The sequence below is a fragment of the Coregonus lavaretus genome (genome assembly GCF_964263955.1).
Source record: "Coregonus lavaretus genome assembly, chromosome: 21".
NCBI lineage: Eukaryota > Metazoa > Chordata > Actinopteri > Salmoniformes > Salmonidae > Coregonus > Coregonus lavaretus.
The window spans coordinates 13484307-13498919 of NC_140008.1; the positions used below are offsets into that span (position 1 = coordinate 13484307).

Here is a 14613-nt window from a genome sequence, read left to right on the forward strand (position 1 = left end):
TCTGTCAGCTGACTGCACTCACCATATTTTGAGGGTCTGAGCATGGAGCATTTGAGGGCAAGCAAACACTTGGCTTGAAGTGACTTTCACTGTACCTTACCGTCTGTAGCCGACTTCTTGTTGTAGTTGGCTACTGTCGCATACCTGCACGGCATTCCAGGATAACTAGCCTACATTTTTGACCTAGTGGCACTTTGCCAATAACAGCTGCTCACCCACACAGCGCGATAGGTGTGCGACCTAATCCAGCAAGCAACCGGTTTGTCACATGACTGTGCTCACCATGAGTTTATTTCCGCGTTCATTCGGTACAGAATGATTTGATAGAAAGAGGCGCATACCTGAACCGTTGCGGTCCGCAAAACGCGCCGCCGAGCCAAGGCGATATTCGGGGCGAGGGGAACCGTGCATTACCATCGCTTGGACACACGCTGCAGCAAGAACATGCTCACGCGGGTGAAATCAGCTGTTGCCAATTTTATGGGCGGTATGATGGCTGGCAGTTCGAACAGTGAACCTCTCCGTGGCTCCGATTTACCGCTGAAATACCCGTACACAAGACCGGAGTTTCTGGGACTGTCACCGGATGAAATCGAGTGCTCGGCGGATCATATTGCTCGGCCGATACTCATTCTGAAAGAGACGAAGAGGCTGCCGTGGGCCACTGGTTATGCAGAGTAAGTATGCGTCCATCTTTATTAAGCTGTAACAGGTTATAGCGTCAGCAGCATGCACATTGCGCTACCTGCACCAGAGGAAGCGTAAACATCAGCATAATTTTATTGTGCCCCGTTAGTTCCATGGGAATATGCTATAATTGCGTCTGTCAGCGTAGCCTGTCACACTAGTGTAGGGTTCGGCAACAGGCGGCACGTGGGCCAAAACTTGCCCGCAAGTGATTTTTATTTAGGATTTACCTTTTTGGTCAAAGATTGTCAAATCACCAGGAATTCAGGTAAAAATGTGTTTTAATTTAGGAAATCTGTTCCCAAGAGACATGATCGTTTCGCAATGTAATCAAGGCATGACATTTTTTTCAAATACAATCTATTTTGGTGCTTTGTTATGGTCAATTTGTAGTGTACAAATTATTAAAATTATGTTCCGGCAAGACCATCTGCTCTGACAAATTGTCCCACAGTTTAATGTGGTTGTCTACCCCTGCAATATTGGGTGCAAAGGTTGCCCCTTGATGTCTGTCTGAAACGCAAACAGATAAAAATGGTTGTATTTACTAAATGACATTTAAGGGAAATGTCAGTCTTTTGACCAAGCAACAACAACAAAGAGCAACCACCACCACCAAGACAATGATTACATTTAGAGGGTTGCTGACAATATACATTCACTTAAATCAAACAAAGATAGTGTTGCAACACTGACTGAAAGGAGTGCCCAGGGAGAAGGACAGATATACAGTGAGGGAAAAAAGTATTTGATCCACTGCTGATTTTGTACGTTTGCCCACTGACAGACATGATCAGTCTATAATTTTAATGGTAGGTTTATTTGAACAGTGAGAGACAGAATAACAACAACAAAATCCAGAAAAACGCATGTCAAAATTGTTATAAATTCATTTGCATTTTAATGAGGGAAATAAGCATTTGACCCCCTCTCAATCAGAAAGATTTCTGGCTCCCAGGTGTCTTTTATACATGTAACGAGCTGTATAATCCTAATCTCAGCTTGTTACCTGTATAAAAGACACCTGTCCACAGAAGCAATCAATCAATCAGATTCCAAACTCTCCACCATGGCCAAGACCAAAGAGCTCTCCAAGGATGCCAGGGACAAGATTGTAGACCTAAACAAGGCTGGAATGGGCTACAAGACCATCGCCAAGCAGCTTGGTGAGAAGGTGACAACAGTTGGTGCGATTATTCACAAATGGAAGAAACACAAAAGAACTGTCAATCTCCCTCGGCCTTGGGCTCCATGCAAGATCTCACCTCGTGGAGTTGCAATGATCATGAGAACGGTGAGGAATCAGCCCAGAACTACACGGGAGGATCTTGTCAATGATCTCAAGGCAGCATAGTCACCAAGAAAACATTTGGTAACACACTACGCCGTGAAGGACTGAAATCCTGCAGCGCCCGCAAGGTCCCCCTGCTCAAGAAAGCACATATACAGGCCCGTCTGAAGTTTGCCAATGAACATCTGAATGATTCAGAGGAGAACTGGGTGAAAGTGTTGTGGTCAGATGAGACCAAAATCGAGCTCTTTGCCATCAACTCAAGTCGCCGTGTTTGGAGGAGGAGGAATGCTGCCTATGACCCCAAGAACACCATCCCCACCGTCAAACATGGAGGTGGAAACATTATGCTTTGGGGGTGTTTTTCTGCTAAGGGGACAGGACAACTTCACCGCAACAAAGGGACGATGGACGGGGCCATGTACCGTCAAATCTTGGGTGAGAACCTCCTTCCCTCAGCCAGGTCATTGAAAATGGGACGTGGCTGGGTATTCCAGCATGACAATTACCCAAAACACACGGCCAAGGCAACAAAGGAGTGGCTCAAGAAGAAGCACATTAAGGTCCTGGAGTGGCCTAGCCAGTCTCCAGACCTTAATCCCATAGAAAATCTGTGGAGGGAGCTGAAGGTTCGAGTTGCCAAACATCAGCCTCGAAACCTTAATGACTTGGAGAAGATCTGCAAAGAGGAGTGGGACAAAATCCCTCCTGAGATGTGTGCAAACCTGGTGGCCAACTACAAGAAACGTCTGACCTCTGTGATTGCCAACAAGGGTTTTGCCACCAAGTACTAAGTCATGTTTTGCAGAGGGGTCAAATACTTATTTCCCTCATTAAAATGCTAATCAATTTATAAAAATGTTGACATGCGTTTTTCGGATTTTGTTGTTGTTATTCTGTCTCTCACTGTTCAAATAAACCTACCATTAAAATTATAGACTGATCATGTCTTTGTCATTGGGCAAACGTACAAAATCAGCAGGGGATCAAATACTTTTTTCCCTCACTGTACATACAGTGGGGAGAACAAGTATTTGATACACTGCAGGTTTTCCTACTTACAAAGCATGTAGAGGTCTGTAATTTTTATCATAGGTACACTTCAACTGTGAGAGACGGAATCTAAAACAAAAATCCAGAAAATCACATTGTATGATTTTTAAGTAATTAATTTGCATTTTATTGCATGACATAAGTATTTGATCACTTACCAACCAGTAAGAATTCCGGCTCTCACAGACCTGTTAGTTTTTCTTTTTAAGAAGCCCTCCTGTTCTCCACTCATTACCTGTATTAACTGCACCTGTTTGAACTCGTTACCTGTATAAAAACACCTGTCCACACACTCAATCAAACAGACTCCAACCTCTCCACAATGGCCAAGACCAGAGAGCTGTGTAAGGACATCAGGGATAAAATTGTAGACCTGCACAAGGCTGGGATGGGCTACAGGACAATAGGCAAGCAGCTTGGTGAGAAGGCAACAACTGTTGGCGCAATTATTAGAAAATGGAAGAAGTTCAAGATGACGGTCAATCACCCTCGGTCTGGGGCTTCATGCAAGATCTCACCTCGTGGGGCATCAATGATCATGAGGAAGGTGAGGGATCAGCCCAGAACTACACGGCAGGACCTGGTCAATGACCTGAAGAGAGCTGGGACCACAGTCTCAAAGAAAACCATTAGTAACACACTACGCCGTCATGGATTAAAATCCTGCAGCGCACGCAAGGTCCCCCTGCTCAAGCCAGCGCATGTCCAGACCCGTCTGAAGTTTGCCAATGACCATCTGGATGATCCAGAGGAGGAATGGGAAAAGGTCATGTGGTCTGATGAGACAAAAATAGAGCTTTTTGGTCTAAACTCCACTCGCCGTGTTTGGAGGAAGAAGAAGGATGAGTACAACCCCAAGAACACCATCCCAACCGTGAAGCATGGAGGTGGAAACATAATTATTTGGGGATGCTTTTCTGCAAAGGGGACAGGACGACTGCACCGTATTGAGGGGAGGATGGATGGGGCCATGTATCGCGAGATCTTGGCCAACAACCTCCTTCCCTCAGTAAGAGCATTGAAGATGGGTCGTGGCTGGGTCTTCCAGCATGACCCGAAACACACAGCCAGGGCAACTAAGGAGTGGCTCCGTAAGAAGCATCTCAAGGTCCTGGAGTGGCCTAGCCAGTCTCCAGACCTAAACCCAATAGAAAATCTTTGGAGGGAGCTGAAAGTCTGTATTGCCCAGCGACAGCCCCGAAACCTGAAGGATCTGGAGAAGGTCTGTATGGAGGAGTGGGCCAAAATCCCTGCTGCAGTGTGTGCAAACCTGGTCAAGACCTACAGGAAACATATGATCTCTGTAATTGCAAACAAAGGTTTCTGTACCAAATATTAAGTTCTGCTTTTCTGATGTATCAAATACTGATGTCATGCAATAAAATGCAAATGAATTACTTAAAAATCATGCAATGTGATTTTCTGGATTTTTGTTTTAGATTCCGTCTCTCACAGTTGAAGTGTACCTATGATAAAAATTACAGACCTCTACATGCTTTGTAAGTAGGAAAACCTGCAAAATCGGCAGTGTATCAAATACTTGTTCTCCCCACTGTACATGGCAAAAATAAATCCTATATGGATGGTGTTAAAAGATAGATGGGAGGTGTTGAATGGAATTGAAGGATGGGACTAATAACAACTAACAACAAACAATAACAATTAATAATGTAAGCATACTGTGTCCATAATAAGTATATAGGTTGTAGGTTGGGAGCTTTTGTGAAAGAGCACAGTTAGAAAGATATGGCATATAGAAGCAAACCGGATGGACATCATGTAAATGATCGGAGAGGTTGAGAGTAGAAGTAGTTCAGGAGAAAAAACAAACAAAATATAATTATTATAAAATTGACTGTGTCCATAAAATGTAGATAATAAGTATAAGATGGAAGTAGAGGCCTAAGCATTGTTGTTCACTAGTTTACTCCAAGTAGGGAAAGGGTGGTGGGGTTGGAAAGTAATAAAGGGGAATATATATATATATATATATATATATATATATACACACACATACATACATACACACACACACACAGTGGGGAGAACAAGTATTTGATACACTGCCGATTTTGCAGGTTTTCCTACTTACAAAGCATGTAGAGGTCTGTAATTTTTATCATAGGTACACTTCAACTGTGAGAGACGGAATCTAAAACAAAAATCCAGAAAATCACATTGCATGATTTTTAAGTAATTCATTTGCATTTTATTGCATGACATCAGTATTTGATACATCAGAAAAGCAGAACTTAATATTTGGTACAGAAACCTTTGTTTGCAATTACAGAGATCATATGTTTCCTGTAGGTCTTGACCAGGTTTGCACACACTGCAGCAGGGATTTTGGCCCACTCCTCCATACAGACCTTCTCCAGATCCTTCAGGTTTTGGGGCTGTCGCTGGGCAATACGGACTTTCAGCTCCCTCCAAAGATTTTCTATTGGGTTCAGGTCTGGAGACTGGCTAGGCCACTCCAGGACCTTGAGATGCTTCTTACGGAGCCACTCCTTAGTTGCCCTGGCTGTGTGTTTCGGGTTGTTGTCATGCTGGAAGACCCAGCCACGACCCATCTTCAATGCTCTTACTGAGGGAAGGAGGTTGTTGGCCAAGATTTCGCAATACATGGCCCCATCCATCCTCCCCTCAATACGGTGCAGTCGTCCTGTCCCCTTTGCAGAAAAGCATCCCCAAAGAATGATGTTTCCACCTCCATGCTTCACGGTTGGGATGGTGTTCTTGGGGTTGTACTCATCCTTCTTCTTCCTCCAAACACGGCGAGTGGAGTTTAGACCAAAAAGCTCTATTTTTGTCTCATCAGACCACATGACCTTCTCCCATTTATCCTCTGGATCATCCAGATGGTCATTGGCAAACTTCAGACGGGCCTGGACATACGCTGGCTTGAGCAGGGGGACCTTGCGTGCGCTGCAGGATTTTAATCCATGACGGCGTAGTGTGTTACTAATGGTTTTCTTTGAGACTGTGGTCCCAGCTCTCTTCAGGTCATTGACCATGTCCTGCCGTGTAGTTCTGGGCTCATCCCCTCACCTTCCTCATGATCATTGATGCCCCACGAGGTGAGATCTTGCATGGAGTCCCAGACCGAGGGTGATTGACTGTCATCTTGAACTTCTTCCATTTTCTAATAATTGCGCCAACAGTTGTTGCCTTCTCACCAAGCTGCTTGCCTATTGTCCTGTAGCCCATCCCAGCCTTGTGCAGGTCTACAATTTTATCCCTGATGTCCTTACACAGCTCTCTGGTCTTGACCATTGTGGAGAGGTTGGAGTCTGTTTGATTGAGTGTGTGGACAGGTGCAGTTAATACAGGTAATGAGTGGAGAACAGGAGGGCTTCTTAAAGAAAATCTAACAGGTCTGTGAGAGCCGGAATTCTTACTGGTTGGTAGGTGATCAAATACTTATGTCTTGCAATAAAATACAAATTAATTACTTGAAAATCATACAATGTGATTTTCTGTATTTTTGTTTTAGATTCCGTCTCTCACAGTTGAAGTGTACCTATGATAAAAATTACAGACCTCTACATGCTTTGTAAGTAGGAAAACCTGCAAAATCGGCAGTGTATCAAATACTTGTTCTCCCCACTGTATATTTCAACTGTACATGTTTTACAAAAGTTCTGAACCTTTCTATTCTCATTGTTTCTACAGATTGTGAATTGAAAATACAAATTTTTGCTAAAAGTATTATTATGTTATTGATCGATTGACTATGACTCTTCAGATCACCCAGTAATGCTATCTTCAAGGTTAGCTCCAGGTAAATATTGCAATCCTTTAGCCATTCCTGGACCTGTGTCCAAAAACAAGCTACAAATGGACAGTACCAAAACAAATGATCTAATGATTCTGTCTCTTCGCAGCAAAATCTGCAGAGCTGGGAAGATTGTATCCCCCATATAAATAACATTATATTGGTAGCAAGAATTTTATATCATATTTTAAATTGAACAATTCTAGGTTTTGAATCCGGTGTCGTTTTGCGTATCAGTTCATAAACACTATGCCATGGGATCGGTACGTCAAAAATCTCTTCCCAACTATTTTGCAATCTATATGGGACGGCTGTCAATCCTTTGGTCCTCAAATGAAACTGATATACTTTTTTATTTATCACAGTTTTCCTTAACCAATTATGTTCTTTAATGCAAGGCCGACAGACAAGTTCCTTACTTTCTCCCCCTTCCACTTTCCTCTTCCATTTTTGCGGTAAGGCTGCAATTATTTGGTTGTAATTTTGGGTAGAGCAGACATTTCCATATGTTTTTGTTAGCTGCATGTGCGACATAACTCCACCAGTCCTACCGATGGGGAAAGAAAAGGTTTTTTGTCAATTAGTATATTTGAGTTTAACCACAATATTTGTTGCATTATTTGTTCTGTCGTTTCTGGAGGATTAAATTGAAATTACAACCAACTTTCTATGGCTTGTTTTAGAAATAGTGATATTTGGGAGATTATTTCCTTTTCAAATAACTGAAAGTGAGTAGTTGTAATCTGAATAAAGGGAAAAAGGCCATTCTTGAACATTGGGTGAGACAATCTTACTAATTTGCTAGAGAACCAGTTTGGATTTATGTAACTTTTGTATGACTGAAGCTTTTAGTGATAGGTCTAATGCTTTAATATTTAATAATTTCTGTCCTCCGAATTCATATTCATTATATAAATAGGCCCGTTTAATTTTGTCTGGCTTGCCGTTCCAAATAATATGGAATAGTTTTTTCTCATATAATTTAAAAAAACTGTTCGCTAGGCATAGGCAAGACCATAAGCAAATAGGTCAACTGTGATAATACTAAAGAGTTAATCAAGGTGATTTTTCCACAAATTGACAGGTATTTACCTTTCCATGGTAGCAAGATCTTATCTATTTTTGCTAACTTTCTATTAAAATGTATTGAAGTGAGATCATTTATTTCCTTTGGGATATGTATTCCGAGTATATCCACATCACCATCAGACCATTTTATTGGTAAACTACATGGTAATGTAAAAATTGTATTTTTTAGTGATCCAATACGTAATATAGTACATCTTTCATAATTTGGTTGTAATCCAGAGAGGTTAGAAAATGTATATAGATCCTCTATGAGGCTGTGGAGGGATTCTAGTTGTGGATTTAAAAGAACATGAATCATCAGCGTACAATGACACCTTTGTTTTTAAGCCCTGGATTTCTAATCCCCTGATATTATTGTTGGATCTGATTTTAATAGCTAACATCTCGATGGCCACAATAAATAGATATGCCAATAGTAGATAACCTTGTTTCACTCCTCTTGACAGTTTAAAACTTTCTGAGAAATAGCGATTATTTACTATTTTACACCTAGGGTTACTATACATGATTTTGACCCATTTTATAAGAGATTCTCCAAAATTGAAATGCTCCAGGCATTTATATATAAACCCCAGTCGTACTTTATCAAATACCTTTTCGAAGTCTGCTATGAATAGCAGGCCTGGTTTCTCAGATTTTCCATAGCGTTCTATTGTTTCCAATACTTGCCTTATATTATCTCCAATGTATCTTCCATGTAAAAAACCTGTCTGATTAGAATGAATAACATCCGACAATACCTTTTTAATTCTATGCGCTATACATTTTGCTAGAATTTTTGCATCACAACACTGAAGTGTAAGGGGCCTCCAATTTTTTTTTAATGGACTGGATCTTTATATTTTCCACTTGTATCCTGTTTCAGAAATAATGAGATCAGACCTTCTTCTTGAGTGTCAGATAATCTACCATTTACATAGGAGTGGTTAAAACATGCTAATAACGGTCCTCTTAGTATATCAAAAAAGGTTTGGTATACTTCGACTAGTATGCCATCCAACCCTGGAGTTTTCCCGGACTTAAAGTCTTTAATTGCATCCAGAAGTTCCTCCTCTGCGCGGGTTTGTGCTACGCCACTGTGCTCTCTGCTATACCACCTAGGCCTATAATGATGCATGCCATTGTGCATCATGGCTCAAATACAGTTAGGTTATCATGATAAAGTGTCATTTGTTTCAGTGTCCTTAAATTAAGCCTACATGTGGACTTTATTGAAATTGTAGCCTATGATATTTGCTTATTAGATTTTTTCTTGAGGACATGTCTATAAATTCATACTAACCAACAGGAGGCTGCTGAGGGTGTGACTGCTCATAATAATGGCTGGAATGGAGCGAATGGTATGAAACACATGGAAGCCATGTGTTTGATGTATTTGATACCATTCTGCTCCAGCCATTACGGCGAGCTCGTCCTCCCCAATTAAGGTGCCACCAACCTCCTGTGGTCAGGTCACTGACTTGCTGTAGCCTATCCCTGTTATGGACTTTTCCTTTGCACACACTGTTAAACCAAGATACTGCTGCGGATTGACTTATGAAAAGCTAACTTGTTCACAGTGTTTCAATGAATGAAGGCAGTGGTCTGTGCTGCTATAAAAAAAAAATTCACATGAAAAAAAGAATCATTGTTTTTTATGATTCGAAATGCCAATGAACACATGTATTTTCTGATTATACAGTATGAAAGAGAAGGCATGGAGAATAACGTAATAAGCATAATTTGTAGCCTACATAGGCTACTTCTCAAGCCCCAAAAATCATATTTTAATATATTACAAGTATACAAAAATATTAATTATACTTCAAATACGAGATGTATTTTTCTAGTATATCTTAAGTATACTACAAATATAATATCATTACACTTCAACACACTCATTAAAAGTGTACTTCAATTTCATTCTCCTGAAGCTTCAAAACTAATGGAGTTGACATTGATTGGTGGACACTGCTGTTTCATGTTCTACCCACCCCAAAAATGAGACATTGTAACGTGTTCACGGAGAAGAAAATGAAATGTAATGTCTGTTCCCTGTCTGTCATTAGATATTAGAATATTTTCCTCAAGCTTAATCTGTCCATCGATTCTCCAGTTTTCAATTTCTTAGTCATTTCTCAGCTCTGGTAGACTGACATATTATCTGACTATGATAATGAAATGCAATTTGCAATACAAGGACACAGTGTGCAGGAAGGAGCTCTCCTCTGCATCGGATGTTACAACTTCAACTCCCATGTCCCGATGATGAACCCAATTTAGATGTGCAAATGCTTCTTCATCTCAATCTGGACATGTCTGCTGGCACACATCCACCTCAGTTTCACAACTGACCATAGCATTTTCGCCCTGTGCAAAAGAGTACAATATACAGTATTTAGGCCTAATACAGTGATGAGAGATGTTCAAGATAGTCATGGTTTGAACTTCAAAGAACAAAAATGTTTCCTATGGGGGGCTGTGTTCTTTTAAATGACACCAAAACCCCTCCCAGTCTGCACCCCTCGACTGTGGAATGTTGAGGGCGATACCGGTGTACTCCCTCAGGATTAGAGATCACATTATCTCCATTTAATCTCAACTAGCCACTAGGTATGGAGACATTTTATTCACAATAATTAAAAAAGGACTAGCAGCCTACACACTTAAGAAAAAATTGTGCTATCTAGAACCTAAAAGGGTTCTTTGGCTGTCCCCATAGGAGAACCCTTTTTGATTCCAGGTAGAACTCTTTCAGGTTCCATGTAGAACCCTTTCCACAGAGTTCTACACGGAACCCAAAAGGGTTATTCTATAAGGACAGTCTAAGAACCCATTTGGACAACCATGGTCATTCAGCACCTACTCAGCATGCATGCAGCACAGCACAATATTACACGCCACTACAAATAAAAGCAATCTAGTCCCTGTGAGGCTATGCCCAACATGCCTCTGCCAGCTCTCTGTGTAGGCATGCCACTGCTACACTGCTGTGGATTTGTCAACAGCTGGTTGACCAGCAGGCTGTGTTGTTGTGGTGAGATCTGTCCCCTCTCCTCCCAGCCGGCAGCCAGGCCCATATTGAGATGTGATCTCTACTGATCCACTTAAGGAGAGAATAAACAGTGTCCTGTGCCAAGGAATCACCCTCTGTGATAACCTAGTCATAGGCTGTGTTATAAGAGCTGGGTGCAGGCTGTTGTATTTAACAGATGGATGTAGAAAGAATAGAAGTGAAATTGCAGTCTAAACTAAAGAAGCATCCCTCCCCTGACCCGGCCACTTCGCACGCTCTCTCCTGGTCTGCTGTCAGGTCCTGTTAGCACTAACATTTCAGAAGGGCAGATCTCTCTCTCTCTCCCCCACATCTTTTTCTTACTCATGCTCCCCTCCGTAGGCCTACTACATCAAGTCTACGCAACCTCTATATGACTCTCTCCTTCTGCTTCCTATCCTGCATTTACATAGCACTCATGAACTGAATGGATGAGGATCGATACATCAGTCGATGTGTGTCTGTGTAGCATGAACACTGCTAATTTGATGACTGTAGGCCGGCAGACATGCATGTCTAAGGGGATGTCGGTCAACTTCACAGTGCACCCATACACATCACTGTACTCACATGGATAGTGGATGGGGTAGCACATGATGTAGTAGCATAATGTTTCTACATAGTTTCTATCTCGTAAAACAAGGCAGATGTCCACAAGGAAATGAGAGCAGTTTCAGTTCATATTGTCCACCAATCATGGCGACTGTTGTACACAGGAACTGCATCAGTGTCATCAGTTTAAGTGTTCTCTTCTCCTAATATAATGTTATGGTTTGAGTGTGACTTGAATGTGATCACTCACTTTGGGTTAGAATGATCAATCAAGTCCTGCCTTTATCATTAAATAGATCCTGACAATGTAATCAGAATGTATAAGAGAGGAATTAGATTACATGAGAAATATCTATTCTGTTGAATGATCAAGGTCTGCTTGTGAAGTAAGATTACTGGTGATAAGATAATTGTACTTCTCCTCAGATGCAATTTTCCCAATGCGGGCTGGTGGTTTGTTCTTCTCTGCACTGGCTTTGATCAGACTGACTGTGATTACACAATCACACCCTTCACATGCACATCAATGCTGAGGAGTAGTGAACTACATGTAGTTCAACTAGTAATTGAACTACATTTTGCAGTAGCTTTTTTTGCAATGTAGCGGTGTAGCTAACTACTGGAACTACACACTACTTTCTTTGCAAAAATAAAATATGGGTGAAGAAGGCAATTTCCTTTCTTTTTCGGTATCAGACCTGCCCAATTCTCACTTGAAACATTTGTTTTTGTTTAATAGGCCAAATTACACCTTCTGTTAACAGATGACCCCAAAGTGATCGGTTCTTGGAATTTGTAGTCTATGACATTTCCGATTTACATATGATAATTTTTCACAAAGTAGTTTTTAGGTAGTGAACTACTTTTTAAAAGTAACACATTCTCTCTGCATTGTTGGTCTGCAGCTGTTTACGAAGCATGTGACAAATACAATTTCATTATTTTCTTAAGGGTAGCTTAACTTCTTCCAGTGTGAAGTAATTGGTAGCTTGGTAATCTATTTTCAGAGTAGCTTACCCAACACTGATGCACATTGATTGTAGTATTCTACTGCGTAACAGTCAAATTCTGACTTCAAGGACGAGCATATCACTGGCTACATTCCCATATCCACACTAGCACACCACTTAGCAATGTCCAAAACATTGGCTTGTTTCTAAGTGGTATGCTAGTGTTGACTGTGGATATTGGAACACAGCCACTGCTCTATTATCAGGACCAGGCAATAGGACACAATGATGGGTCCAAATGCATTCGGGTCTATTAAGGTCAGACCGAATGTGTGAGGCCAAATATAGAGGAAGTGGAACGAGGTAACCAAATGAACACGACAATCACTGTCTCAGAAGACGCTCTTCATCCTTAGGCCTGACCTGGCTGCCCATTCCACTCAGATCAAAGATGAAAGACTTATCAAGACAAAACTGTAACACTTGATAGTCGGGGGTCCAGCTCTGCAGCTCCGTCTCAGACAGTCTGGGCTCAAACACAAAGGGATCATTCATTACAGTATCTTCTTTATTATCTATGACAGGGTTTCCCTAACTCAGTCCTTGGGCCTCCCAGGGGTGCACGTTTAGATTTTTGCCCTAGCACAACACAGCTGTTTCAAATAATCAAAGGTTGATGATGATGAGTTGATTATTTGAATCAGCGGTGTAGTGCTAGGGCAAAAAACAAAAAGTGCACCTGTGGCAGACCCCAAGACCGAGTTTGGGAAACCCTGCTCTATGGGAAACTCTGCTGAGGTGGAGGTCATTTTGTGTAATCTGCCAGGTACCAGAAACACCATTTAAACAAAGAAAGTATCCTCAACCATACAGTACACTGAACCCCTCCCTCTGCAACTGGATCCTGGACTTCCTGACGGGCAGACCCCAGGTGGTGAGGGTTGGCAACAAAACCTCTGCCATGCTGACTCTTAAAATGGGCCCCCCAGGGGGGTGGCCTTTAAAAAATAAATACAAATGTTTTACCGTTATTTTAAAAGGGAAGACCCATTGAGACCTAGGTCTCTTTTTCAAATGCGCCCTGTATGATACAACATCATTATACAAAATATATATATATACACACACTACCAGTCAAAAGTTTGTACACAGCTACTCATTCAAGGGTTTTTATTTTATTTTTACATTGTAGAATAATAGTGAAGACATCAAAACTATGAAATAACACATATGGAATCATGTAGTAACCAATAGTGTTAAACAAATCAAAATATATTTTATATTTGAGATTCTTCAAATAGTCACCCTTTTCCTTGATGACAGCTTTGCACACTCTTGGCATTCTCTCAACCAGCTTCATGAGGTAGTCACCTGGAATGCATTTCAATTAACAGGTGTGCCTTCTTAAAAGTTAATTTGTGGAATTTCTTTCCTTCTTAATGCGTTTGAGCCAATCAGTTGTGTTGTGACAAGGTAGCCCGGGGGGAATACAGAAGATAGGCCTATTTGGTAAAAGACCAAGTCCATATTCTGGCAAGAACAGCTCAAATAAGCGAAGAGAAACGACAGTCCATCATTACTTTAAGACATGAAGGTCAGTCAATACGGAACATTTCAAGAACTTTGAAAGTTTCTTCAAGTGCAGTCGCCAAAACCATCAAGCGCTATGATAACTGGCTCTCATGAGGACCGCCACAGGAGTGGAAGACCCAGAGCCCAAATAAATGCCACAGACACATCTCAACATCAACTGTTCAGAGGGGACTGTGTGAATCAGGCCTTCATGGTCGAATTGCTGCAAAGAAACCACTACTAAAGGACACCAATAAGAAGAAGAGACCTGCTTGGGCCAAGAAACACAAGCAATGGACATTAGACCGGTGGAAATGTGTCCTTTGGTCTGGAGTCCAAATTGGAGATTTTTGGTCCCAACCGCCGTGTCTTTGTGAGACGCGGTGTGGGTGAACGGATGATCTCTGCATGTTTAGTTCCCACCGTAAAGCATGGAAGATGTGGTGTTATGGTGTGGGGGTGCTTTGCTGATGACACTGTCTGTGATTGATTTAGAATTCAAGGCACACTTAACCAGAATGGCTACCACAGCATTCTGCAGTGATACGCTATCCCATATGGGCTTAGTGGGACAATCATTTGTTTTTCAACAGGACAATGACCCAAC

At 41.5% G+C, this 14613-nt stretch overlaps 1 protein-coding gene across 2 annotated transcripts in view; it reads left to right on the forward strand.

Moving 5' to 3' along the window:
* The first annotated feature begins 306 nt into the window (after positions 1–306).
* Positions 307–14613, forward strand: part of LOC311148933 (protein phosphatase 1H-like) — a 56357-nt gene continuing 42050 nt past the window's right edge. Inside the window, exon 1 of one of the 2 annotated variants that reach the window (XM_084185967.1) lies at positions 307–677. In XM_084185967.1, the coding sequence (XP_084042093.1) occupies positions 445–677 (233 nt within the window). In that variant the 5' untranslated portion in view covers positions 307–444. The remainder of the gene's footprint in view (positions 678–14613) is intronic. The other variant, XM_084185968.1, reaches the window with a different exon arrangement.